General features: G+C 37.2%; 1 protein-coding gene across 7 annotated transcripts; it reads left to right on the top strand.

The window, feature by feature from the left end:
- The first annotated feature begins 128 nt into the window (after window positions 1-128).
- Window positions 129-27,733, top strand: LOC149044032 (fibroblast growth factor receptor-like). 7 transcript variants are annotated; one of them, XM_089209045.1, is made up of 21 exons: window positions 129-333; window positions 522-866; window positions 4,359-4,622; window positions 10,444-10,562; window positions 11,394-11,458; window positions 11,734-11,870; window positions 12,913-12,945; window positions 13,589-13,618; window positions 14,520-14,549; window positions 15,441-15,563; window positions 16,798-16,819; window positions 18,434-18,470; window positions 18,616-18,919; window positions 19,265-19,375; window positions 19,472-19,662; window positions 22,203-22,325; window positions 22,503-22,573; window positions 23,411-23,451; window positions 23,669-23,765; window positions 24,871-24,970; window positions 26,240-26,893. In XM_089209045.1, the coding sequence occupies exons 1-21, from the start codon at window positions 258-260 to the stop codon at window positions 26,309-26,311; spliced, it is 2,391 nt and encodes a 796-aa protein (XP_089065171.1). In that variant the 5' UTR covers window positions 129-257; the 3' UTR covers window positions 26,312-26,893. The 7 variants fall into 7 exon arrangements, 4 of the variants coding, with proteins under 4 accessions (XP_089065171.1, XP_089065170.1, XP_089065172.1 ...); XM_089209044.1 differs by having other exon boundaries at window positions 15,435-15,563; XR_016187493.1 differs by lacking the exon at window positions 22,503-22,573 and having other exon boundaries at window positions 26,240-27,733.
- Window positions 27,734-27,968: the final 235 nt, after the last annotated feature.

Below are 27,968 nucleotides of genomic sequence, written 5' to 3'. Positions count from 1 at the left end.
TTTGAGGGAAAAAGGGAGTAGATAAAACCTCGTCGGTGGACCAGTAATCCTGGATATTCTCTTGATTTACCAGGCCCATTGCAATTATCATGGCAAGATATTTTTGGAGACATGTGACCAGCCGTAACCGGGATATTTTTACTGGGGAGGAAAGAGAAGGATCCTGGGAGTCAGGTTACATTAGACACTCAATGAATGTTTCTTCGATAGAATGCCGAAAAAAATTATCTTGACCAATTTGGGCTCGTGAAAGGATAATGGATCTTTCTCTTACTTGTGTTTTTCGAATGGTTTTATTCACGCTTTTATTCTGTTCCGGAATTCAGAAGTCAGGTAATGTACATCGAGTTACGATTATAGAGATTCTAGTTTTGTTCGCAATTTGAGAGAAAGCTATTAAAATAATTCCACATGTCTAAAAACAACATCCTTAAATATTCATGCACATGAAATTAGAAGTTATTGAAGTTACGTGTGATGTGTGGATGTTTAGTTTAATGTTTTCTGTTTTCCTTCTTCAGAGTCCGCATTCAGAATCAGCCAGAAACCTTCCAATCCTACTACTGTGGTGCTTGGAGTAAACAGCCACCGAGTCAGACTTGAGTGGCGGTATTCTAATGCACCGAGTCAGTATTTCGTTCAGTTTTTCAGAGAGATACCTGGTAAAAAAATGGAACAGTTATCATCAAGCATGGATGGGAATGCGTTCGACCCAAGGAACACAAAGGAATTCGATGCCTCGCTGGAAGCAACACTAACACTGAAGAACGTCGTGAAGAGAAATGAGGAATACACCTACTCTATCGTTTTGATGGATTCTAGTGCCAGAGTGGTAGAGAAACACGCAGTTGCTATTAATGTAGTCGGTAAGTGAAGCTGTTTCATGAGTTGCTTTGATACACTTTGTCTTATATCAACGGCCATCGATCTCTCCGTTTGCGTGAAATGCGAGGTTTTTATTCGAAACTTAACAGGGTTTATATTTTCGGTAGAGAAAAGTCATAATGCACACAGAAACTCAAATTATCAATACACCGTCTTTTGATTAAGCACAGTTGCACTTTTAGCGCCTCGAGTTTCTTGTTACATTTTAACGGCCACCAGTAGAGCCATCCTTTTATGTAGTTCAAGCAATGCTGGAATTCTCATAAATTGATCGTTAAGTTACGTTTTAGTTTTCTGCTGCTTTAACTTGTTTCTTTGATAAAGGTTAATAATTCAGCTTTCACTTGGGTTATATATAAATGTGTTCTGTGTTATCAATATCACTCACAGGCGCGCAAAAAATGTTCGTAGTGCAGCATTTTTTTTTACCAATAATTTGCTTTGCTCAAGCTTTAGTGCCAACCTACGTCCTATATTTAAACATTACTTACTTTTACTCAGCTAGATTAGCTTTTCAGTTATTCTGAGTAAATGTTACCTTTTTTTGTATTAATATATAATGTGTGTAAATTAAGTTTAACTTCTCAATTTGGTAATAAAGCTTGTTGTTGTTGTTGTTGTTGTTGTTGCTGATGCAGCAACACAGTTACTCTAGAAACTTACCCCTTATATATTCATAAATTATTTTGGTCTCGTTTTTGAGGTAATCAAGATTCAATATGGAGATAATTTATGCTCCGGCCATATCTTGTCATTTTTCAGGGCTCTCTCTCTCTCTTTTGACTAAAGCTTTACCAGGAGGTTGTTATCTGCCTTTCTAGAGCAAAAAGTGGAAAAAAAAAAAACAAGAAAAACTCTCACATGCATTATATGGAAATTGACAGAAGACAAACATAGGGGCATTTTAGGAAGGACAGCTTTTTTTTTTTACAATATTAAACAAAACATACAGGCACTTGCAAAAGATCTGTACATGAAGGTCAATTATATCCTTTACAAGAGAGGGACTTCTGGATTCTGTTGCTGTCAAGAAATAGTGTTCTAAGTGCTTTAAAGGTAAAACTAGCTATATATGTCCAGGAAGAAGTCAAAGATGTTGTTAAGAAAATGATCTCTTTTCAACACTTTTATGTCTTGAGAGAACAGCCAAAAAAACGTTCAAGCAATATTTTGATGAAACTGACAGTAAAAAATCAATAACAGTAGTTGATGTGGCTTTGTGTAAGAATAACCATTAATTGCCACTATCTATAAACACCAGCAACCTAAATTGATGTAGTGAGCCGTTCATCATCCATGGGGTCATTGCTATTCCAAGTGAAGGGTCAAGATTTTTGTCATCCTGAGAGGAGAAAGAGAAAAATTCCATTCATGCTAAGGCTGTTGTATTCATTTGGGCCACGTTTAACTTTTGTAGGTGAGATTTAATGGTCTGCACAGATGAAGATAAAGGAAAAATATATTCTCACTCAGAAATCTTGATAAGAAATTGTATTTACTTTGGAATGATGTAGCAAAAGAAGTGCTTTACTTTATCTAAACTTATACCAGTTCCAGCCTCACAACAGGTTTCCATTACACTAATAAATGGATCATCTTGGGAGAAACAAGCACAAAAAAATACTAATGAGATGTCTCAGAAACTGGAAGAAACATCTGTATTTGTTACTGGAGAATGATGATTTATTTCAGAATCAAACTTTGTATTTCAGGACGTGAAATTAATTTTTTTTTTCTGATAGCCACGTGGCTCCTAAATTTTTCAAAGTGGTAGCTAATTCAAAAAAAGTTGGTTACCATTTTTAAAGACAAACAAAACCTTTTTTTTTATGCTGTCAGCATTATAGATAGACCCTCCAAAAAATATTTATAATGTGCTACAAAGTGGAATCTTGGATGGATGATATACAACGTTCCAGCTAAATCCAAGATGGCATCTAGTTATTGATAGCTTTCATGTAGCTGCACCCTCCCCCTCCCCCCCCTCCAAAGGTGAAACGGAGCAGCCAGTGTGGGCTAAGTTGTCGATTGAGATGCGTGTGCTGCGTTTTGGAAACAAACTTAACAAGGAAGTTTGCTGTGGATTTATCTTTACAAATCTTTTTAATTCACTATATCTCTAGGGTAAGATTATGATGAAGCATTCTACTCCCCAATGTGGCAACTAATTTTCAGAATTTCGTCGCCAAAGTGAAAGTTTAGTGGCATTGGCACCTGTATTAGTTACAATTTGATGCCCTGTATTTAAATATTAGAGCATTTCATTTCACAATTCAAGAGTGGAAACATATAGCAGTAACAAGAGTCATGCAATGCATGTACAGTACATGTGTATACACCTGTTAGATTTTGTTTTCCCTGTGATACAATAGTTACCTAGCTAGTTTCTAGTCTTGAACATACCTTTCATGAGTATATTTAGTAAAAGGATGTGTCAAAATCTACCTGGAATGGTCCACTGTTGATAACTGTCAACTTGAGTTGATGATACAAGTGTAATCACCACCAATCTTATGTGTCAAAATTGTAGAATTTATGAGATTTGACTAAGGTGTCCAATTACAAAACATCTCATAGCATTTTGATAACCGAGCAATAAACAAGTGACTTTATTGATACCATTGCAATATTGAATTTGGCTCATTTAAGACAAGCTAGTCATAAAAATGTGCATAGATTGATGTCGTTAGTAACACTTCAGACATGTGAGAACAGAAATATTTTACAGAGGCTGACTTTTTTTTTAATATAGACATGAAGTTCTATGATAGGTTTTCACTGAGATTGTATGTTCGCCAAATCAAACTTTTCCTTTTTTCCTTCTTTTACATTACTACTAAGAAACTCTGAACTTAACTGGAATCATTTGAGAGCTATTGATTTGGTGACCCTTGATTAAATCAAACAGTCAAATAACTATCTGTTTGAAAGCCTCTGAGTTGGCCCTCACTTCCATAATTTTTATGATATTCCTTCCCCAGAATGAGTTTACCTTAACAACTGTTTTGCTTTGCAAAATCAATAGCAAGAGAACAAAAATAAATCGCAAACTGAATTCAGAATGGTGGTTATAGAGCTTCTGAACTTTTATTCTTTCATGACAAGGACATGGCAGGAAAAGCAATTGATATATGGTGGAGAGGGTGGCAGTCAATATTATAGGATCACCCCCAGTCTTCAGGTTTCTCAGGAGAGTTTACTGGTGCCAATACACTCTTTTTGGTAAAGAGAAACACTGCAAGCTAAAGTAAAGTGTCTCACTCAAATAACTGATATAGTGATTCATTTAAAATATAGGGCTACATTAGTTGTTATAATCTTTGCTTCCCTGTTGTTTCACAATATTATGTTAATATTTATAATTCCTTTGAGGAGCAATTGTAATTGTAATTATAATATTATATTATGTAATAACTGTGATGATATCGCAAAATCTAGATACAATGTATTTATCTTTAATTGTTATTTCACAGTTCCTCCAGAAATTACTGACCAACCAGAGCCAAAGCCTTTACTTGCCATCGGAGAAAACCATACTTTGACCTGCAATGCATCTGGAGACCCTCTTCCCAATATTTCTTGGACAAAAGATGGCATTCCTGTGGATAGGTTATATGTGACAGGTTATCAGCTTTATTTGTTCGACGTGAAGTTGGAGGATGTAGGATCGTACAGATGTACAGCTAGTAATGGATATGGAGATAATGTCACTAGTGTCAGTATTGTTGGCATAAGATGTAAGTAGTCTGTCCTGTTTATCTGATTACAGCAATACATTTTTAAATTGTTTATGGTTTGATTTTAGACAGACACAATGGTATTATGATTCATGTTTAACTGCAAAATGACACAATGGCACTGAATTAGCAGAATATAGAGAAAAAGTAGTTACTTTCTCTCCTGTTGAGATGTCAATACAGTATTTTTGTTAGATTGTCTTAGTGCCAAGCATAAAGGTGTCTGTCTCTGTGAAACAGTTTTGTTTTTTTCAGTATTTATGCACTTACTTTAACAGAGATCAAAGCTAGCTTTGTTATGTGGGCGGGAATTATTGGTCTACAAGCCTTCTTTTAATGGCTAATTGCATGGAACAATTTGATGGCCAAACGAGTAGGGTTCGAAAAATGTTCACTTCAGAACATTCTTCTACTCATAAAAAAGTCACCAGTTGAAGATATAAGATGGTTATAAAGAGAAAAAAACAAATAATTAAATGAATAAAAGTGGCAACTGGTATTGAAAGTCTTATTGCCAAAAGTCCATTTTCAGTGGCTTTGGCAACCAGCCAGTCACAATTTGAGATGCTACTTTCTTTTTGATTTGTAATATAATGATAAACTGATTTGCATGTTGTAGGTTACTGAGAGAGGCAAGTTTGCTGGGCACAATATTTTTCCTTCCCAGATAAAAATATAAGGTGGGATCCCGCCTTTTTCAGGTGGGATCCCAGGTGGGATCCCACCTGGGATTATGGAACATCCCGCATGGGATCCCACATGGGATCCCACCTGGGATTATGGAACATCCCACATGGAATCCCACATGGGATCCCGCCTTGAATTCCTTATAGCATCCCAACTGGGAAAGCACATCCCGGGCAGGATTAAACCTAGAATCCCACCAATCCCTCTTAGGATCCTGCCTCAAATTTCAGATAGTTTCCCACCTGGGAAATCATATCTAGTTTAGACCCTGCATAAAATTTCAGATGGCTTACTACTTTCAGAAAAATCCTTTGCGGGATCCTGTTTAACAGTGGAGACCACAGATTTATGAAATGTACCAGATAGGATATCTTATCAATTCCTTTTGTAACCTAATCCTTCAAATTAAGAGGATAAAATTTTCTAGGTAAGCTATAGACCCCATCAATCCACTGAGGGTCCAAAACTTTCCAACAAGCTGTAGAACATACTGACACCTCCAATGGGATCCCATTATCTTACCCAAGCTGTTGATCATAAATGTTTCAAACAGTACATGAATACACAGACTATATGTGATAAATATAGCAACACATTCCAACACAGCTAGCCATCTCGATTCCTCAGTCGGTCTTTCCACTGAACTATAGCAGTGGTGCCAATAGAGTCAAGTGCGTCTCATAACGGAGAAAACATGTAGGTTGTGTCGCCCCATTGCCTTGTCCCCCCAGGTTATGTCGCCCCAACCGAAGTTACGTCGCCCCAACATCGGAGTTGTGTCGCCCCAACATATTAGTTGTGTCGGCCCATCATCAAAATTATGTCGCCCCATCGAAGTAAAGTATTAACTTTAGCTGACTCGCTTGTCGTTCTTTCAAAATGCACCTGTGTACTGCGAAGATGATAAATCTACTTCGAACATTTCGGCTTACTTCAGGATTTTATTTCAATAGTTTGATGTAAAGCATGCTTAAAATGAAGTCATGTAACATGAACTAACTTTTCATTCGTGTTTTTATATCAAAAGGTGCTTTAGTACAGGAAAGGGCAATCAAAAAACGTCACAAAACAAGCGTAAAGTTGGAGTGTCTCGACCGACCTCGACCGATAGCGATAGGATTATAGTACCCAGTTCCCCGCGCGCTGCTGATAACATTCTTTATTGATTACGTAGGTAATTGTATTCGTTTGTCCTTTATGGCTGACCCGGGAAATTCAGAGAGAAAAGAACACAACATTTACTTCCAACATCACGTTTATTAGTAACTAAGGACTATTTTCCACTAACAACAGGTATTTATACTTAATGCATTTACTTTTGTTTAACACTTAAGAATAAAATATCTTAGATCCTAATTTAATTTTCTCTCTTTACGCCTTACTCGTAACAATAGTCAACTTCTTACAAATAACTACACTTAAAATTTGTTCACTAGCGAATTAAAATCTTTTGTTGAACACTTAGGAATAAGATATCTTTCATCGTAAGGTTTTTTTTCTCTCTTTACGCCTTGCTCGCAACAAAAGTCAAATTCTTACAAATAGCTAGACTTAAAATCTGTTCACTAGCGAATTAAAATATTTTGCTTAACACTTAGAATCAAATATCTCAGATCCTAATGTATTGTTTTCTCTTAACGCCTTACTCTCTGCAAAACTCAAATTCTTACAATTAGCTAAATCTTTGATCCTAATCTTAACGCCTTACTTACAAAGCAAAACTCGAACAATGACGAATTCTATCACTTTCTATAACTAACTTAACGCATTGTTTTAAGCGCCTCTCGGCCCAACAAGTAATGAACAAGCCTTGAGAAGTTGTCTCGCCGTCTTGTCGCCCTCTTCATATTGTCCCCACAGTGAAAATACCTTAGCCTGGATTTGACGATATCTGCGCCGCTGAACTCCTCGAAGTTTCTTTTCTGAGACCATACGCACATTCAGGGAAGTTAGTTTGGCTTCTTTGTAGAGCAGGTCGATAAGTAAGTACATGGGTAGCTGTCGAAGTACCTTCCATACTGCACACTCGAAGTCTAGCGTGACTTGTCGTAGCGCTGGGGATGGTAACAGCTCTAGCAGCTCTCGGAAAACAGCTCTGTAATCACGCTTCCGTTTGCCCGACATAAGGACAAACACCAACGGCACCTACTTGACGTAGTCATCTGCCTTTACGAAGGCGTTGACTGTTAACAGCTGGGTAAACGGCTGACGGCACAGCTTAAAGGTCGCATCCACGTACCAGCTTTTTGCTCTGTTGAGTAGGTCGAGTTGGTGTCGTGTCGCGAAAATCAAATGACGGCGTCCACCAACCTAGTAAGAAAACGAATGCCATAATTAACCTACTGTAAACTGCCGTATAATGATTACAACACTGCTCCAGTCCGTTTAAAAGATTTTGTGTTGTGAAACTGTAAAAACAATAGAAAACGGGTGGTTTTCGAAATAATAACTAGGTTAATCTATTCAGCAAACGCATGCCATAATTAAATTACTGTAAGCTGCTGAATAATGATCACAATACTGTTCCAGTCCGTTTGAAAGATTTGGTGTGGTGATGTTAAGTTAAAATCAATTACTAACTGTTTCTCGAATAACGTTTTAGTTGGTTGAATAACTTATTTAGTTTTGTATGTGCTAATATATAGTGTTAACATTCATTTTACTTACTCTAACATAATTCCTGAAGAAGTTGTCGGGGACGTGCGCCAGTTCCAACTCGAACTCAAGGTCACGCGGTTCTGTGGGGCGGAGTTTCTGACGAAGGCAGTTCGCGTTTCTGGCCAGATGCGCTGGTTTCGATAGACCCGGACATGGAACATCGGGAAGCTCTTCCAGTAGGACCTGGTTTACTATGGCGGATGCGGGTTTAAAGTACTCGACCTCTGCCTCCTCACGTACGCGGGACACAATCTTCGCTGCAACCTCAGCGCCAACCTGCCCGTTGTGGTTGTGCTGCTGTCCGCCAGCGATGAACTGGCCACTACGTTTAATAACAGTTGCTCTACAGGGGTTGATCTAATAAAACAAAAAAGAGATATAGAATCAATTAGATGGCAATTCAACAGAAACGTTATTCGTTTTCTGTTCGTTTTAAGAAAAAAAGATATTTACCTTCGGCCGCACTGTGCACTGCCAATGCGTAGCGCCAACACACTGCCTCTTAACGTTGTATGTGTAGCCGTCGTTGTCGACCAGTTTTCGGTTCCTCTTCAACGTGGCATCGTCAACGATTGTGAATGTAAGCTGATGCGGCTGCTGGACAATCTCGGGAGGGTCTGGGTCATCAAGCGATAGCTCTACCGCTACGGGGGACGCTGCAGTCGGTAACCCTGCAGAGGCAGAGATGTAGGTGAAGGTGCTGTGGGTGACACTGACGTAGGTGATGCTGTTGCTGGTGCTGGTGATGGTGGAGGTGAGTCGGGGACTGCAACTGAGTCGTACTCTGGCTCAGATGTCAACTCGGCGCATGCAGCACACAGCCAGTCGATTTCAACGCCGTTAATCGATCGATGAATAGATTACAAACTTACTTCATAAGCGAAGTTACTTTTTACAAGCCGCTCGCTCAAGTTACATCGAGTTACATCGTAATAATCTTACAAACTTTTCCTTCGATCGATCGATAAATCTTACAGCAGTGTTATGTTTATGTTATAAGTCGATCGTTCGCGTGAAGTTACTTTTTACAAGCCGCTCGCTCGAGTTACATCGAGTACATCGACTAACAAACTTTTCCTTCGATTGATCGATAATTCTTACAGCAGTGTTATGTTTATGTTATAAGTCGATCGTTCGCGTAAATCGATCGGAGAATCTTACAAACTTTTACTTGATAAGCGAAGTTACGCGTTTGGGCGACGCAACTTTGATGTTGGGTTGACACAACTACGATGTTGGGGCGACACAACTCCGATGTTGGGGCGACGTTACTTCAGTTGGGGCGACGTAACCTGGGGCGACAAGGCAATGGGGCGACACAACCTGACACCAACATTTGCACGAGAGACAGAAGCAACTACATGCGATTACAGAGGTGCACTGGAATTCTCGTCTACAAATGGTTATGCACAGTCCGAAGCGTTCCCGAGCTTGGAAAGGGGGTGGAGAGAACGAAGATACAAGGTTGTCATTTTATATTACAAGTAAAATTTTAACAGGAACAATTTTGTTTATCGCTGACACAGAGAAGAACCACAGAGAAGAACAACAAGTAGACTTTAGAGCTGTAATTATTGAACTGTGACTTACACTTTTCATTTGAAAGTAGGACTTGCACCAAAAATATAAAGTAATATTTTTTAGGAGGTCCAGTCATTGGGACATTTAAGAAATTAAGTTACGAAAAGAAACTCGGTTTGTACTTCTCACTACTAAGAAGTCTTGTTTTAAAAATATTTTCAGATCAGAGTTTCAAATAAAGCAAATTGAAGAAGTCATTTAAAAGGTGTATTTTCTCGAAGGGAACAGTGACCACATCTGTCTTGTCCGCATGCCAAATATTTGCGGAGTGTATTGATTATCCATAAGTATTGGAACTCTCACAAAAATGTTTTGTGAGAATAAAAACAGCAAAACAATATTTTCGTAGGTGGGATATGTAAATCCTGACTAGGATCCCAGGTAGAGTGCATAAGTCCCGCCTAAACTCCCGGGTGGGATGCAGAAATCCCACCTAAGATCCCGAGTGGGATGCAGGAATCCCGCATTAAATGCGGGATCCCAGGTGGGATCAAATTTTCATCCCAGGTGGGAAAGGTGGGATCCCGCCATTCCCACCTGGGATCCTGGGTGGGATTGCCGGGATCCCGCCTACATCCCGCATGACATTTTAGCTGGGTTACTCCTGCCTTTGCATGAAGCCAATGTTAATTAAGTTGCAGTTTAAACCCATCTCAAAGGGCGAACTGAAAATCCAATTGTTTTCTATATATGACTAACCTTGAGGTCAAAGCGTGAAGTTCAGTGAAAAACAGCAATTCCACCTGCTTTCAAAAAATGCAATAGTTTTTTTTTTGGCATGAAGATACTTTATTGCCAGGGTGACCATGCAATATGTTCAATATCCGCAATGGTCAATAATGTTTGACTAATAATATTGTTTAATGCATGCTAATTTTTGTTCATCACACTTTAGGTAATGATTGTTTAATTAGGAGCGTTGGAATAACATTACAGAGTGAAGTTTGGACTTCAGCCTTTAATAACAGAGAGTCAATTGAGTTCAAAACATTGGAGTCAAAGTTTTTATCAGAAGTAAGTATCCTAGTGTGGCATTTATTAAGGACATTTGGTAACCATATCAGGAGGAGAAACCCCCCTATATCTATCTGTTCACAATAGAGTGGTGATTAGCAAATTATTGATGTTTGAGTATAAAAAAAGTCTTGTTTTATTCCTCTCTTCCAGTACTGGCTGACTTATTAGCATCCTTTTTATCCATTTAAGATGTCTGCAATAATCTCTGTAGATTCTTTTCATAGTTCTGCTCTTCATTCAGCATTCAGTAAAGAGTTTTCCATGACTATGAGTTACACGGATGTTTGAGTTACAACTGAGGAAAACAGACTTTTGAGTTGTAATAAATTACCCAACAAACCTGTGGGAACTAGTAAACTTGATGCTCTTCTTTTAAGGCAAAGTACATCTAACTTAAAACTAAATTTAGACACTTGGATTTCAATTTTTGGTTTCTTACGTTTGATAGTTAAGTAAAATGTGAGAAGAGATACTGTTTTCAACTGCCACAATAGGATACTTATACACTTTCATTACTTCCAAAGCAGGGTCACATGGAATGAATCTTTGAGTTTTTCGATTTGATTTTTCTCTTGTCCTCTGTTCATGTCTGATGACATTCAGAGATCAGATCCCAATAGCCTTGAATTTATTATAGATTAAAGGAGTAGGTTTACATTAGAAATTTGTAAATTTTACTCATATAATTGGAGAAGTGCCGTGAGCCTAAAACTATATACTTGTATGAGCAGATGAGATCAAGGCTTTCTCGCTCTGCGTGAACATTTAAATTGTACATTTAAGCATTTTTAGCTTGTAAAATGACTGTCGTTCTTATAATTGTTTAAGATTTCTTCTGTTTACACAAAAAATCCTGGAAAACAACTGTACACAGTGGGTCTTGTTGATTTCAGGTAAGTGTCAAGATTCAAAAGAGTGCCCAGTATAGGCATATGTGAAGTAATATTTTTAGAAAAGGGAAATGGCCCTCTGCTATTATTTCAGGATTTAGTTACAGTATAAAGTTGATCGACATATGTTCAAACATTTTTAGGTTATATCCATCATGTTTAGTTTTTGGAAAATTAATTTTCAGTAGAATGACATTAATGGCCAAGATGAGTTAGTATTAACCATTTGCTATTATGCAAAAAAAAACTTTTAATAGTGAGTTTTTTCCTGGTTATAGATCTGGTAGTGTTGTTGCTGAAGTAGAGCTCAAGTTTGAAAAATCTGTTCTTGATCCTTTGAAACCACTGGAAGATGAAATCAAAGATGGAAGTCTTGGGTCATTCACAGTGAGCCGTGAACTTGATTTGAATCCAAGTAAGGCCTGTGCTACATGACAACTAGATTCTATTTTGCCGTTGTGGGAAATTACAAACTTACTTCATAACCCTGTACTGTTTGTAGATGAGCTATTGTCAAAACTAGGGGGTTTTTCAAGCAAAGTGGGTTACACACATTCAAGTGTGTAAAGGATGTTTTATTATATTACTCGCATGGATGCATATATTTTCTTCGAGTGTTGAGAATTTTTTTTCGCATGCTCGGCTTGCTCGCTTGTGAGAGACGTCATTAACACGTTCTTAATAGTCATCTTCTCTACCAAATAGAGTATGGTGAGATCTAAAACTAGCTACCTTTTCATTGTTCTTCTCCAACAGGCTTCACTTATTTCAAGGATATCTATGTTGTAGTTTTCAGCCTCTTGCCCAACCCTCCTCCGTCCACGCTTGGGACCGGCATAGGCCGAGTTAATGTATAGTAGTTATCAGTGACCCACATTTATGTCCGACTGAAATTCACTTGCATAGTCACTGAGGTTACAGAAGAACTGCTCTGACTTCTGAAACAATAAATTTATCAAGGTGTTGTGCGAACACTATTCTTCCAAAGAAAAATTGAGTTCAATCTTGGTAATTTTCTTAGAAAAAAAAGTGGAAAAGTTATCATGATTATTTCCATTACGAAATTGGTAACCTCTCATTTGACAATATCAATGATACTTTTACTGTATGCGTTGAAGATATCTTGTATTCGCAACAAGAGAAATTCTAAAATTTCATCAATATCTTTAAGATAAATCATTATTTTTCATGTGCGTTGCTTTCTCTCTAAAATGCCGATTCGTGTATATTCAATACTGAAATTCACTTGCATTGGTCCCTTATCTACGCGCGTAAAGAGAGTAGCGTAAAGATGCGAGGCAAAACTTTTTATTCTGTTTTCTAAGCTGCAAGTGCCTTAAGCAACTGTTTTTGCCTCTGCGGAATTTTTTTTTTATTTCAAGAAATTATAATTTCGTAGTTCAATATTTTATCGGGTTTCATAAAAATTTGTCTAATCATTGCTTATTCTTTTGCAGCTTCGGTTCCCTTTACAAACTTTACAGCCACAGGTGAGAGAGAAAATTCCATCAATTTTCTAATCAATTAACTCAGTGATTATAACCGTCGATTTTCTTTTCTGCAAAAGGGTTTGCAAATAATTTTGTTTTCTATTGTCGAATAATTTTTTGGTGTTATTTTCACGCACTGCGCGTAAATGCAAATTTTATCTTTCATTTGTAATAATATCTATCGATGTTTGGCTTCGCTACTCAAGAGAAACATTATCAATAAATCAAATCCATAACTACGCTTGTGAGGTCCTGCTTACCATGTAGATATTAGTAACTTACATATTTACTTAATGCAGAGATCACTTGCACGTTCGCTGAGGTTGCAGAAAAGCTACTTCAACTTTCGACATAAAACATATTAAAACAAGTATTCGCCCAAGAGAACTTCTGGTATTTCTATTTATTTAACATGCCAATACTTGTTTAGGTACATGTATATGTATCCTTTATATAGTGTGCTGCAAATGTACATGAAAAACGTTTATTGTTTTCTGTTTTCTAAGTTAAACTACCTTTACTAAAATTGTTTACTTTATTCAGAAGATATAATTATTACAAGAAATACTAATCTCGTAATTTAATAATACTTTATCCTTTGTGCCTTGCAAATATGTTTAGTGATTGCTTAATCTTTTTCCAGCTGGCCCCTCCACAAACGTTACGTCAACAGGTGAGAGCGAAATTTTTTATTTTGAAATTAAATAACTTTTAAACCGTTAGAAATGGCGTGCTTACAACAGAAATTATCGTATTCATCAATATCTTTATTATAAATCGCTATTTCTCATGCTCGTAACCTTGATTTTGACATACCAATACTTGCCTAAATACATGTATATTCAATAAGTGTTTCCATCTGTACCCTTAACAAAGGGCACTGTGAAAGTGCCAGACAAACTCGTGTCTTTTGTCCTCTTTTCTCAGATGAAGCTACCCTCACCACAGCTGTTTGCTTCTTGCCAAAGCTATGGTCTCTTAAAGAACTTCTTATCTCGTGATTTAACTTGTTGTTTCCTTTGTACTATGCAAATATCTCTGATGATTGCTTTCTCTTTTCCATCCCTTTGTAAGCATTACGGGCACAGGGGAGAAGCAATTCAAATCAATTAAAATTTTAATTGTTAAAATCGTCGTTTTTCAATTTTACTTGAAACATTGTCGCGCTTTGTGTTTAGAAGATAGCTTCCATTATTGGATCATGCTTCTACCGGTTTCCAACTCAAGATAAAAGAGGCTATTAATATTAAGAAAAAAACAACCACCATTGAATCAACAATTACACCATGTAAATCTAAAACTATCCTACACGTTTTATCTCTTTCCTTGTTGTCACCATTTATCATAATTAGCATTGTTCTACTTACTACATAAATTCAACTCCAACGCTTTGTACATTAATTAACTGAAGATGACAGAAGTTTCTGTCGAAACATGTATTATAGACTTAAAAGTTTTGTCGCTTTCTTTAAATACTTGAAGCAACTTTTAACGAAAGCGTATGTTAATAATCTTATCTTTTTTGTGTTGTTTAATTCATTTTAAATGCCTAAACATTTATTATTCCTTTCCAGCTGTTCCCTTAACAAGCAGTGCGGCATCAGGTGAGAGGGAATTTCCTTTACTTTCAAAGTCTCTAACTTTGCAATTGTACCCGAAACAAGATTTTCCAAAGGACTTGTGATATGAGTTTAGCTCCCTGCTGATTAGTTCAATTGGTCCACCCTACCTTTTACAAAAACCTGCGACACGCTCAGCGAAGTAACGGAAAAGTTGATGATTGTTATTTTTCTCAGTATCAAAGTATGGTATGGTTTGAAGACAACAATCTATGACCAGTGTTTTTGCGAGCGATCTAGGAAAACGGGGTCTGACAAAGGAAAATAAAGGCTAACCAATAAACTTCACAGAAATAATGTGGAACATAAAATATCAGAGCAAACCCTGGAGGGTAATTGTTCTTGTGAAGTTCAACTTTTCAGCTAAATCAGCATTAGAATTAACTCAGGAATGCAAACCTTATGTATTCTTCTTTCTTTCCACGTTTAGGCGTGTTTGTTTAAATGTAACACGATACTGCCCACACATAGATTAGTCTAGAACTGCTATGTGAATATTTGTTATGTATGGCGTTGAATATTTATCCACGAGTGTCATGACAATAAGAGTTTTTCTTCGGCATTAAGAGTGGAAGAAGTGAACAGGAGTGGTCAAGTTTGGCCAAAAAATACTTTTCTGATGATCAAGAGATTCTCTTGGGTGAGATTAAAAAGTTGCTGCGGTCCAAGATAAAGTTGAAATTCACTCAAAAGACCAATCTTTGAGAAAAAAAAAAGATAAATATTATAACAGAAAGATTCAGGGTTTCTCCATCACCCTTCTGAATGTACGTAGGATAAGGGCCTCTATAAAGCGTTGTATTATTGTAGCCATGTAATGGTTAGTATGGCTAGCTATGAATGTTTGCACACGTGTTGGTTTTTCTCAAGGTGCAGATCAAAGTGACGATCGGAAAAAGCAAACTATGCTTCACGCCATTTACTCGATAACAATATTTCTACTTTTGGTGATTATCATTGTGTTGGTATTTGTCATTTGGAGAGGGAAGAATAGGCAAGGTGAGATACCTGATCTAATTTTCTCTTTTACTTCTGCCGTAATCCCTAATTGTCAGTATGAAAGCCAATCGTAAGAAAGTGTTGGAAAATTATTCAAAAATTAAAGTTGACAGGGGAAGTCCACCCTGCTTTCTAGTTTCCGACCAGTGGCAAAATCTGCTCTGAAGATTACGATAAAAAAAATTTTTTGGGTCGCGCTCTCGGCATTTCTGCAAATTGCGTCATTGTAGAAGGAATAAAGACTTTCAATACAGCAGTCAAACACTGTGCATCCGCAAGAGTCTGAAAATGCTATGGTGGACGTCCAAACGCGTGTCTATCGTAAAGTGAGGAAGAAAAGGTTAAATTTGTAACTCAATACGTAAAACAAGTGAAAAAAGTATTTGGAGAAAGTTCTAATCTTGTTATCTTGTTCTTGTTTCATTGTGAAAAATCCCAACTGTTTTGAGCGCGGACGCTTCGTTTTGGGGCGGGAGGCATAGGACAGAACCTCTCTCTACCTTTGCAGTTCTTCCTAGTCTACTGTCCGCGATAAACGTAGGTCGTTTATCGTCGCGAATATCTTGTGTGGTTCTGTTTCTTCCTTTTTTCACTCATTTCCCCGGTGTTTACCAGTACACCGTGAACACGACAAACAACAACTACTGCAGCACGGCCGAGCTTTTGGGCGAATTTATCACTCCACCGTGCTAAGTGTTTAAAAAGTGTGCGAGTGTGAACCAGCTCAAAGTGCTGGAGAAAGTCTGGAAACACAACGCATTTAAGTCTTGGCCCTAGGAACTTCGAAATTTCCTTGTAAACTGCATAAATATACGTCGCACTCGATATAAAAGCCGTGTTGATAGCCACTGTTTGACCGCAGTGATCAGATATTTTCGGTTTCCACCTTGAGAGAAATTGTTTCTTTTCTTTTTTTTTTTTGAGACTTTCAGCCTAGGAGAGTGACGCTGCCGTTGATCAACCATGATTCTTAAAAGCTAGGCTATTTTATTTTTGGTAGAATAAACCTGCAATGTTAGCTACGGAAACCATGTAGAACCACATCAAAGAGCGTCCTCCGAATGGTTCCGACAAATTTCATTGAAGCAATTTTTTTATCTTAAGTTTCGTTTCTTTCCACGTTGTTTTGCCTTTTAGATCAATTTCTTCGTTGGCAGTAAAATAATACAGTCAACTCTCCGTTAACGGACACTCGTTTTGGATAAATTTTGAACACTGTACATTTGTTTCGTAGGTCCTTCGACTGAAAATGCGAGGTAGGTACAGGTAGTATTCTGTTTGTATCATGGTGTTTGTATTTTCGAGATACAGTCATATATTTGAAACATTTTACTGAGCATGCTTCCTGACGGAGAGAGCTCATTAGATAATTTTAAACAGCGCGGAAGGTTGGATTTGAGTAAAAAAGTTAACATTTTTGCGCAGAAATTTGAAATTGAATTGGTTTATTGTTTGTTGTGAACAAGAAGTAGAGAACAATACATGGTTGCTTGTAGATATGGAATTTCTTTTCTCGTGTTCAACTCGACATCTCACTCGTTCGCTGCACTCACTCGTGAGTTATCGGGTTAAACACTCGAAGAGAAATTCCATATCTATACGCGCCCATGCCGACTTCATTAATGAATGAAAATAAATGAATCGACAATCCCCGAATAACAATCGTAGAGTGCGTTGGCGCTAACTCTTAAGATGGAAAAATGCGTCGAATTAAGATCACGAAAACAACAATAGTCGTAATTTCCAATTTACAAAATTCTCATTCATTGACTTTGTTCTTACCGACAGAAGAAGTCTTTCATGTAAACGGCCAAAATCGGCCAGTGGCAAATCTTCCATTTGTCGATTTTCATTCTCAGCCGAGAGAAATGCCAACACCAAAGCCACCGAATACGTAATTTTCGGTTTTTCTTTTAGTATATTGGTTTTTTTCTCCTTCTAGAAGTTTGAACCTCATTGTCTGTCAGCGATACGGATTTTTTAATGTTTTAGCCGCCCTAATTCGTGAAGGCTTTGCCTTTCATTCATCAACCTGACCGAGTGACGCCAAAGGCAAGTGACGAGTCAGCAGCTGATTGGCTATATCAACACGTGAAAAAATACGATATTTTTTCACGTGTGTTGTTTCGGCTTTTCTCAGGGCCGGAAATCCCTCTATAACACCGCAGTTTATGTGATAAATCAGATTCTGCCATAAAGTTTTCAGGGAGCATGTGCAATATTTTCAGTATTTGAAAATGTATACTCTTAAATAAGGTGTGTTTCAATAGCACACCTTGTGAGTTCTCTAACACATCAAGGTGTGATGTGGTGACACACCTCTTCACTGTTTTATTTCACGGTTCAAGAAAACACACCAATGTGTGTAAAGAAACACAGGCGGTGTGTAACAATTACGCACCTTGAGATCAGTTTTGCAACACACCATAAATTAACGAGATGCAAATGTTCTTCAGTTTGAGAAATCTGCCAGAGCCATCATAACACAAAAAAAGGTGCGTTGCAGTAACATCTTCTGTTTGATGCGAAGCTCTTCTTTAGGATATGTTTTTACAGTGGAAATCGCTCACTCGACTTCTGTCAGTTCGAACTTCCTGGCTAACTCGAATTGAAAGTAATTTACATCGAGGTACATTTTTCACTTAGTTACTATCGATGGACTTGATTGCCTTGTTATCTCGCTTCGCGTTGTTTTCATTATGGCTAAAATTAATTTTTCAAGTTCGTTTGGGTTTTTTGGCCCTTTATTTTGATTTGCGCTGGGTATTATTATTTCTTCTAAGAAAAAAACGACTCTGCATCAAGTTCTACCACTATGCTGCCCATAGTTATATACACTATGTTCAATCTTTTTTTTTTTTTTTTTTCAGTTGCCGTTATCATCATGTAAATGCTACGGATAATCAGGTAAATATGGAGAATACTCGATGGAAAGAGATGAAGTCTTCAAGGGACTTGTTGTTATCAGACTTCGTGATCACTTGTTGTCAAGTGTTTCGTTACAATCACCGCTGCATTTGGTTCTGGTTATTTGTTTTCACTTCGCTTTTAGGATCAAGGAAACCCAGTTCAAGCCAGTGAAGCATACGTGAATATCTCCGGAAACGAGGAAACGTTAGTTATTCAATCGTCGCCATCAAGAAACGCAGTACCAAGCAGAAGACATCAAATGAACTCTGAGTATATGTCCATTAAGAGAATAACAACAAAGTTCAAGAAATGGGAAGTAAAACGGGAAAATGTTCAAATCTCGAGAGTTATTGGAAAGGGTGCTTTCTGTCAGGTTGCTAAGGCAACCGTATCAGATATTAATGGAATAAAGGGAGCAACAACTGTGGCAGTTAAGATGCTGAAAGGTATGTTGCGGAGACAAGTAGTCAGTAACTATTTTTTAAATCGTGATTACTGGACAGATTATCAATAAATCAATAATTTTACTAGGAAAAAAGCGAACTTGGCCAAACATAAAAGGCAAAGTGGCTCTTTCTTATATTGGAATAGTTTGTTGAGTACTTCAAGAGTGGTATTCCCCGTTCGTATGAGAACATTTTGTTTGAGCACATAGTATTCTATGCAACTACAGCAAGTCTCAAACGTGAAAATGAATCAGTACAAGAGACGTCATCTGGCTTAACTTTTATACACCACCTCACATGCTTATGTGTGATGGCAATGTTTTTAATTTTCTATATTTTTGGTAGAAAATGCCCCGGATAATGACAGGAAAGATCTGCTGTCAGAGCTGGATTTGATGAAGAAACTAAGGCCTCATCCTCATGTCATTAAACTGATGGGATGCGTCACTAAAACTGGTAAAATAGGAAGGATATTGGTAATACTTCATCGTTTGTTCAGTCAAATCTGAATTTTAATTAAGTTTCATGTTAAAACAAAGGGTTGTTTTGCAGATCCTTTGCTTGTTCTCATTGAATACATACCTTACGGTGATCTGTTGGGTTACCTAAGAAAGAGTCGCGGCCTAAATGACACATACTTTAAAGATCCGGATGTTAAACCTGAGACCAACCTGACTTCAGAACAACTGATGCAATTTTCCCTGCAGATTGCTGATGGAATGAACTTCCTTTCTGCTAACAAGGTATTCACGAAACGTGTGTCAGTGTAGCACCTTGTTTTCCATTCTGATAAAGTGTTAGGTCACAGCAAAAAGTTGCTCGGAAAGGTGGTTGGAAAGGTAGAGAGTGACCTCTCCGATGCTAATGAATCACAATCTCTCGGATTATGGCGAAATTACCTGGTTTATCACGTTTTAGAGCTGATTTATTGTGCACAATAATAACCCAGACGGGCATGTACATATTTCACTCCCCACTTCCCCCTCCCCCAGTCCAAAAAAAGGGAAAAACAACTTTTAAAGAAAATGTTATTCCTTTCGTCGAAAGAGTGAGACTGAGAATGAAATCCAATTCCTCTACACCATTGCATCTAATGTATGGAGTTAGATCGGAGCTGTATAGTTCGGATATCCTTTCCTCTGAACCCCTTCGTCATTTCGTCCGAAGTTTCTGTTTCACTTGCTATCTTCGTGGCGTGTTTAACGTCGCTTCTTGAGTCGCTCTACATTTCGTGGCGTCGAAAAGTAATTCGTATCGTAGCAGTCCCTGCTTGTAACCAGTGGTAAGCACGTTTTTAATCTTCATGTTGTGTATCGTCTCTTTCTGTGAAAATGTCCTTCAGCACGCTGAGTTCTTCAACTAACTTCGATTCTTTTTTTAAGAATGCCATTTCTAATGATACTCGAACGCTGGAAAGTGTGCTGTCTCGGTAACGACAGCCATGAAATTGATTATGCTTTGTACCAGGTGGATCATTTTCTAACGTTGTGCATTCAATGTTAAATCGTTTGGAAAGGTACTTACGTTGCCTGCATGATGTATTTTTGCCTTGAATATACTTGCAACTATCCTTGTTTCAAGATGGCTTTGACAACCTTCCTCTCAGATTTGAATCAAAACTTGACACCTGTTGTCAATCTTTTTTTAATCTCTAGTTAGCCCACTTGATCAATCTGATTTTCATGGAACAGACCTTTACATCAAAGTTGTAGAGATTATCCATGGCTTGGTTTTACAAGATCGAGTAAAATAACAGAATTTCTGCTCGCTGACAAGAGTTCGAACTGTAAGAGTTATTAAGCAAGAAAACAGAAAACATTTTGGAGATAAAATAATGCAAGCAACTAATTAAGCTATGTGTATTCACTAGTGAGGATAAAAGGTGGAATGAATATGTGAAATTGTAAAATTTATAACTAGTATAGTATCACAACCTAGCTGAACAGAACGAAATAAAAGTAACAATGTAACTAGTTTCATTAATAGTTAACTGTTCTAGAATTCTCCACAATGCATGCTTGGTGGGGTCCAAAATCTACATGGCCTCTGAAACTGGTTTAATTTCAACAATCAGGCCGATGAATATATATATATTTTTTCATCGTATGTGAGGAGAGATCGTTGTGGTGGTCTCTAAATATTAATTTCATTACTTGAAAAATACAGCAGTGATGTGTACCTCCTATTCACATGTCAAGAACACGCAAAATTTGAACAACAAACAAGGCAGTTTTAAAGCCTTCTGTAACATTAATATGTTGTTTTGAATACCTCCATCTGTTGTATCCAATGAAACAAAGCCTAGGCATTACCAAACCAAAACACTCCTTTACCATTAAGATACGAGCCTCGGTCATTGATGCAAGGGAGTTGATATGATGAGGTAAACCCAAATGCAAGTCACAAGTTAAAGCGCTTGGCCGACATCTGCAGTTTTTTGGATATCCAAAAACAAAGTGGAAGCCAAGGGCTGGCTTTTGCTGACAACCGGTGATGAATTTCAAGATATCCTTAATGGAAAGTTAGAAGTTGACATAAAGGAATTTCTGAATATACAGTATGAACTGTACATTAAGATTTTCTTAAGTTGAGTTGCGTTACACTGCAATTGAAAAAAAGCCTTATGCTCAAGCCAGAAGTTGTTTTTAGAATCATTTAGTTGATTCACACAAATACTCAAAAGAGGAAAGCAAAAAGGCATTCTTCAATTAACGTTAGCTGAATGAGAACTCAGAGTGCTGAATGAAATTTTCCCAGAAAGAGACGATATATAACGCACGATTAAAAACGTGCTTACCGTTGACTGTTACGGCACGCATTACGTTTGACGACACGAAATGTGGAGTGACTTAAGAAGTGACGTTAGACACGCCATGAAGATAGCACGTGAAACAGAAAATTCTTCCGACGATATGACGAGGGGTTTGGAGGACAGGAAATGAGAAATATGTAGCTCCACGTAGTATGACTCGACGATACGAACAAAGGATACCAAATTTTGACCTCGATCTGACTCCACGCTGGCAAACTACCGACCCATAGAGAGCTCTTTGGTGAACAAGTTAAGTTCAGTTATGACAGCGTTCCGCATACTATTAGGATCAGTCATGTTAAAAGTGTCGTGTGAAAGTAAATTTAATGGGAAAGATGGTAAATTTCCAGCTCTACCGTCGACTAGAGAAAGTCTTTGGTTTTTGACAATTGGATGACCGAACTCAGAACGTACCGATTTTCCTGTTCTAAGTGGTTCCATTTTTTAAATTACATTACATCCATGTGTCAGATCATCCACCGTGACTTAGCGGCTAGAAATGTTCTTGTTGGGGAAGGAGAGAAGTGTAAGGTGACAGACTTTGGAATGGCGAGGAATGTTAACCAGGATGATATCTACAACAAAACAAGTCGGGTAGGAAACTGAGTTACTCCCTTTTCTCTTTTAACTCGCCTCCATTTTGAAGAGTGTTTTTCGCTCTTACATTAATCTGTACTTAGGATGTCGTACTTTGCAAAGTTCACCAATTCTTGTCTGAATGAAGGAAGAAATCGATGTGAATTTAATATTTCCGTTGCGTAATTTGAACAGGGCCGTCTGCCAGTAAAATGGACCGCTTATGAGGGTTTAGTTTATGGAAAATACACAACACAAAGTGATGTGTAAGTATTCCCCCCTTTAAGATACTCTAAACATAGCCATCTGGGTATGACTCAACTCCAGGTCCGGATTTTGGTCATTCTTATTTCTAAGAAGTCCTACAATGCACGCAGATTCAAATATCTTTTTATTTTCACTTCCACTTTCATTTTGTCACAAAGATTTCGCTAAGGTGAAGTTAAGATTAGCAGTTAGGTTTGACTCGAGCAAACGTCCACTACAAACGGGATCACAAAGATTTTATGCTGTATTCCGAAAGGAAATGAGCTCAAAGTTACCGGTATCCCTTTAACCATCGCAAGCATACCTCTTACTAGCTTAGTTCTTCTTCCTGTTTAGCTTCCCAGATAATGCGTTTTTTGGTCGTCATTTGAATCTCCTGCTTTTTAAGAAATGATTATGGAGACTATCTAGCGGCCTTAAAGGATGCTGGCAAATAAGATTGACGAAAATCAGTTGATGTTGAAACTCGTGTCGTTTGAGAACTTATCTCAGCAGGGAGCTTGAATTTTCTGCGTAGTAACAAAAAGCTATACTTTGCTGGAACTCAAGTTGATAGCCAAGCTGGTTGCCCATTCTTGAACCATGTTTAAATAATAATGTATAAAGACTTAACCTCTTTCTTATATTGATTTATTCATATTTATTTTTAAAGACTTCAGGCTACGTGCATAATCCCATCATAGATCTTGGCCGATGATGTCGGGGCCACTGATTAAAATAAATCTATTTTCCAAGCAGCGAGAAAGTTAAAATCGCGAATTATCGTGTTTTACTTGACTCAGATCGCTTCGCTGCCTCATGTACTTCATTGGTTTTTCCTTTTCTGTCATTTGCAGGTGGAGTTTCGGTGTTGTTCTGTACGAAATATTTACTGTAGGTACGTCTGAATAGTTTTAATGGTTAAAACAAAGCACTATTTTGTATGGACTGGGAAGAAGGGACAGAATTGCCGCAGTTTTTAAGTAAGTTTTGACGAGGATGATATAGTGAGGTTTGTGCTAAGACAATGAGTCCTGGAATATCAAGAAAGTTACGTGTGTGAATATTATTCTTGCCTCATTACTTCAGTTTAAGCGTTCATTTTATGTCCATAGGTGGATCTCCTTACCCCGCGATTAACGCTCGCGAAATTGCAGAGAAACTTCAGCAAGGATACAGAATGCCAAAACCTAAACATGTTGATGAACAGCTGTAAGTGTTCTGCTGCTGTTGTTTTTTAATCCTTGTTACCACAAATAGCAATAAGAGGTATAAGTGTTTAAAGTCCTGTTATTAATTTATGACCGCGTTCAGCTGAATCAGCATGTTTTGGTATGACTTATGCCATCATCCGTACCATTAAAGTAAGTTAACCGGAAACGAGACATGCTCGGGCGCAAATATAACATTTGGAAGTTTTGGTGTTTGATGGTTTGGTATTTAGGTTTGGTACTGTAATTTCTAACATTGTCATTTGAATGAAATTGATATCGTAATTTTTAATGTAACTCGTGAAAACTAAGTAAACGGATATGACACAATGGACTAATGATGGCACGAGTCACGCCGAAACATTCTTCAAAAATGTTTAATAGAAAGTTTGAAATTTGTTTTATTTGACCAAGTAGGCTTTGAAAATGCCAATGCCTGAAAATGGGTTAGTACCTTGTGCAGCGAAAAGTCATAGATGTCTGTGTTTATACAGCAAAATCGCGAGATCTCAAGATATAACCAAATCCGAAAACTAAGTCCCGGAGCTATGATTCATAATGGTAATTGCACTGAGTGGAGTGCAATTTGGGCTGAAATCATACGCGTGATTTCAAAATCGAACGAGCGCTCAGCGCGAGTTCGATATGAAATCACAAGTATGATTTCAGACCAAAATTGCACGACACGAGGTTCAATTACCACTTTATTACATCCATTTTGAAATCGCCCAAATACAGGACTTGGTCAGTTCAAATGTTTTATTGATGCCGTACTGAGCCGGTCTGAAATTAAATTCATGTCCATTTTTTGGGGGGAAAAAGTAAGAGTTGAGAAACAAAAGTTGCAAAATTTGCCACATGACACTCTTTGTCTTTCATTTTACTGCTATTTGATCGGTTACTTTAAAAATCTGATTGGTTGTTCTGTTTTTATTGTAGCCTCCTCACTGGCTGGAAAAAAAATGCGATTTAAAGCAAAAAATGGGGCGATTCGTGAATAAATCGCATCAATTAGAGCCAATCAGATTACAGGGACCACCAATCATTTCAAAATGGTTGTAATAATTAATATTATTGTGGATGTTATATTTATCACTTGTCTTTAGTTACCAGATTATGGCCCAGTGCTGGCAGGAAAATCCAAACGACAGACCGACATTCCCTTCACTTAAAGACATTATCACTCGTATGTCTAAAAACAAAAATGTAAGTGAAAAATTGCGTTTTTCTATGGCTGAAGTAGTAAATTATTGGGTAGCACTATCATTTAAATGTATATGTTTCGAAAGCCTGTGTATGTTTCTACTTAGATATCTTAGGATTTACACCAAAGAGATACATGTTGCATATGGTAGTCACGAAATCTGGGCGATAATTCAAAAGGAAATTAACAGCTCGCATATTTTCCGCTTGTGACCCTCCCCTTATCTAATAAGCCCCGTCAAGGTGCTCTATTTGAATTGTGCGGGATTAATCTTCTTCTCTAAAACGGGTGACTTGTTACATTTATTATTATAAGTATTATCATTGTTGTCGTTGTTATTATTATTATTTTTATTATTGTTATTATTACTAGTATAGGTAATCACATGACTGCAATTTTGAATAAATAAGCATGGGTGAATTTTTTCAAAGACTAACAAAATTGCACGAGCCCGTAGGGTTCGTGCAATTTGTGGTCTCTGAAAAAATTTACAGGTGTTTATTTATTCAAAATTGCACGAGAAAAATTATGTGATTACATATTCATTCATCATATACGTGAAAAAATACAAGATAGCGTATCATAATTATGCATAAGCAAAGCACGCGCATCAAAAGCAAAAATAATTTACACTCGATTGCAAAAACGTTGACACCTAATAAGCTTGATTCACGAACGACAAGACCCAACACCTTTATGGGAAATGTTCGCACAGATACATAATCAGTGATTTACTTCTCTCATTATTCATGGAAAAATCTTTTCTCGTGATAAAACGTTTTCTTATGGTTATCATCTACATTTGACCCCTAAAACTGCTGAGTCTCATCGTTCATTATAAACGCATGTTGCGTGTCAATGTTTTTGCAATCGAGTGTATTCAAACCTTGCGAGTGACTTTGTGAGTTCAGTCAAAACAACCGCGTACGATCAAAACAATAATATACAATAATATTTTCACATCTTTAGGGCGCAAAAACGTTCTAAGTCCCGCTAAACAGTTCAAGTAATTGTTCAGTCTGGTTTGTTACTTCTTTGCACTGTATTAACCTTCTTCCGCATTGAAATACCTGAAAACTGCATTTATCTTAACCGATCGGAACTTAGTAATTTCTCGATGCATGGTATTAGTATTAGTATTATCATCATCATCATTATCATCATCATTACCATAATTTTTTATAATTTTACATCCTCTTCCATATGGCAAACTTAGAACCATATTGACACACACTAATGTCAACGTATTTTTCTTTCTTTTTCGTATTCAGGACACCTATATCAACATGAGAGAGTATGATACCAACCTTTATGCGAATGTCGATGACCTACCTATGGAATGAACTAAGACAATTAATTACAACGTATCATAGGGGCAGGGTATTAGTTCGAAATATTCTTAGCAGTCTCTAGAGTATGGTTACAGGTGCTTTGTCAGCCTTGCTTCAGTCTGGTTTTGAAGTTGACTCATCTTTAATGAACGTTTGTTGTGCACTTGTTTTTGTTTGTTTCCTTAGATCTAGTCTCAAAATACCAAATTATTCCTTGATAGGTTTTGGCAGTTTTTTAAACAAGACTTCAAACTCTTAAATAAACTTTTGTCTGCTGGTAAATCTTAAGGAGTTTGTTGACCTCTATTTTTCATCCTTGAATGGCAGTCAGCATATCAAGATAAATCATTCTACAAATTTTTAAAAGACATTTTAGAGCCCGATCAAGTTTTTTATAATTTAGGATGGATTTTAACGTTAATTACAAACATTTTTGAACCTAGAATTATAATTAGGTAAAAGTCTTTTAATGGTATGAATCATAAATTTCATATTTTAGAAATATGCGGTCAGTTTTTTTTCACTGATTAGATACACGATCCTACAAGCATATAGTATCGAGACTATCAACTTTAAATAAATATTATGATGATATTGTTTGTGGTCTGTGATCTGCTCGAGAACAGATGCAACATGGAAACTATTTGCTATCCACTAAAATTAGAACGTTTACCGCATTAACCTGGAAGAGAATTTTTTCAGGAGAAATGTACTTACATTAAGGAACGACCAGGCAAATGATTAATGGTTTTCGGGCGGGTTGAATGGCTTAAACGGAAGAGATAGGCGAAGTACTATTCACCTCCGAGCAGTCAAAGAGGAACAAAGTAACCGTTTCAAAGAAAGCATTTCATGAAATGAGGGTGTTGTTCATGATTAAGGGTGTGAAATCAAACTTACCGTAAATTATATTTGTTTGATGTTCTGAAATAATAACTTTCACACTCACACATTACTAATCTTAACTACTCGGCATCACAAGAATAGAAATCGTTATCTCATGGGTTCACCTCCCTTATGGGACTGACTTTTTCAGGATTTAGTTTCACTACTGCTTAAGGTAGTGTTCATTACTGCTAAGATCGCTCTCTTCTTTTTTTTCTATTTTTTGATGATCCGTTTTTTAAACATATTATTTTTAAACATATGTTATTCATTAACACGTCACTTCATGGGTTTATCACAAACCATCAAAACTAACAGCTCCCAGTTGGCTTGTTCGCTAAGTTGGAAGAGCACTGCACCGATAGCGCAGTAAATATGCTAAATAGAACGTGATTCAGTTATAATGTACGGGTATATGGGTGGGTGATAAATGCAGTGTAATGATATTGGCTGAGTTCATTTTGAGGTCCATAAAATCGTAAAAAAAAAGGAACGAGACTAATATCCAGCCATGTTGACCGATTAACAAATAAAGAGGCCTTGACTGTGTTGTGTTCTGTTGCGTTGTAAAGCGCTCAGGAAGAGGCTAGAGCACGAAATAAGAGTATGGGGAAACACCATACGTAATCGAATGTTTCTCCCTATCCTTTGAGGGATTCTTTCTTTGTTTCACAATAAATAATCCGTCAAATTCCCTCACTTTTTTTTTCTGTTTTCAAAACATAATTTTTGAAGCGAACAAAAGTGTTGTCAGCATATTTTATACTCTCATAGAACACGCTAA

Source organism: Pocillopora damicornis, chromosome 6, assembly GCF_964200805.1.
Source record: "Pocillopora damicornis chromosome 6, jaPocDami1.2, whole genome shotgun sequence".
Classification (NCBI taxonomy): domain Eukaryota; kingdom Metazoa; phylum Cnidaria; class Anthozoa; order Scleractinia; family Pocilloporidae; genus Pocillopora; species Pocillopora damicornis.
This window is presented reverse-complemented; position numbering and strand designations above follow the sequence as displayed.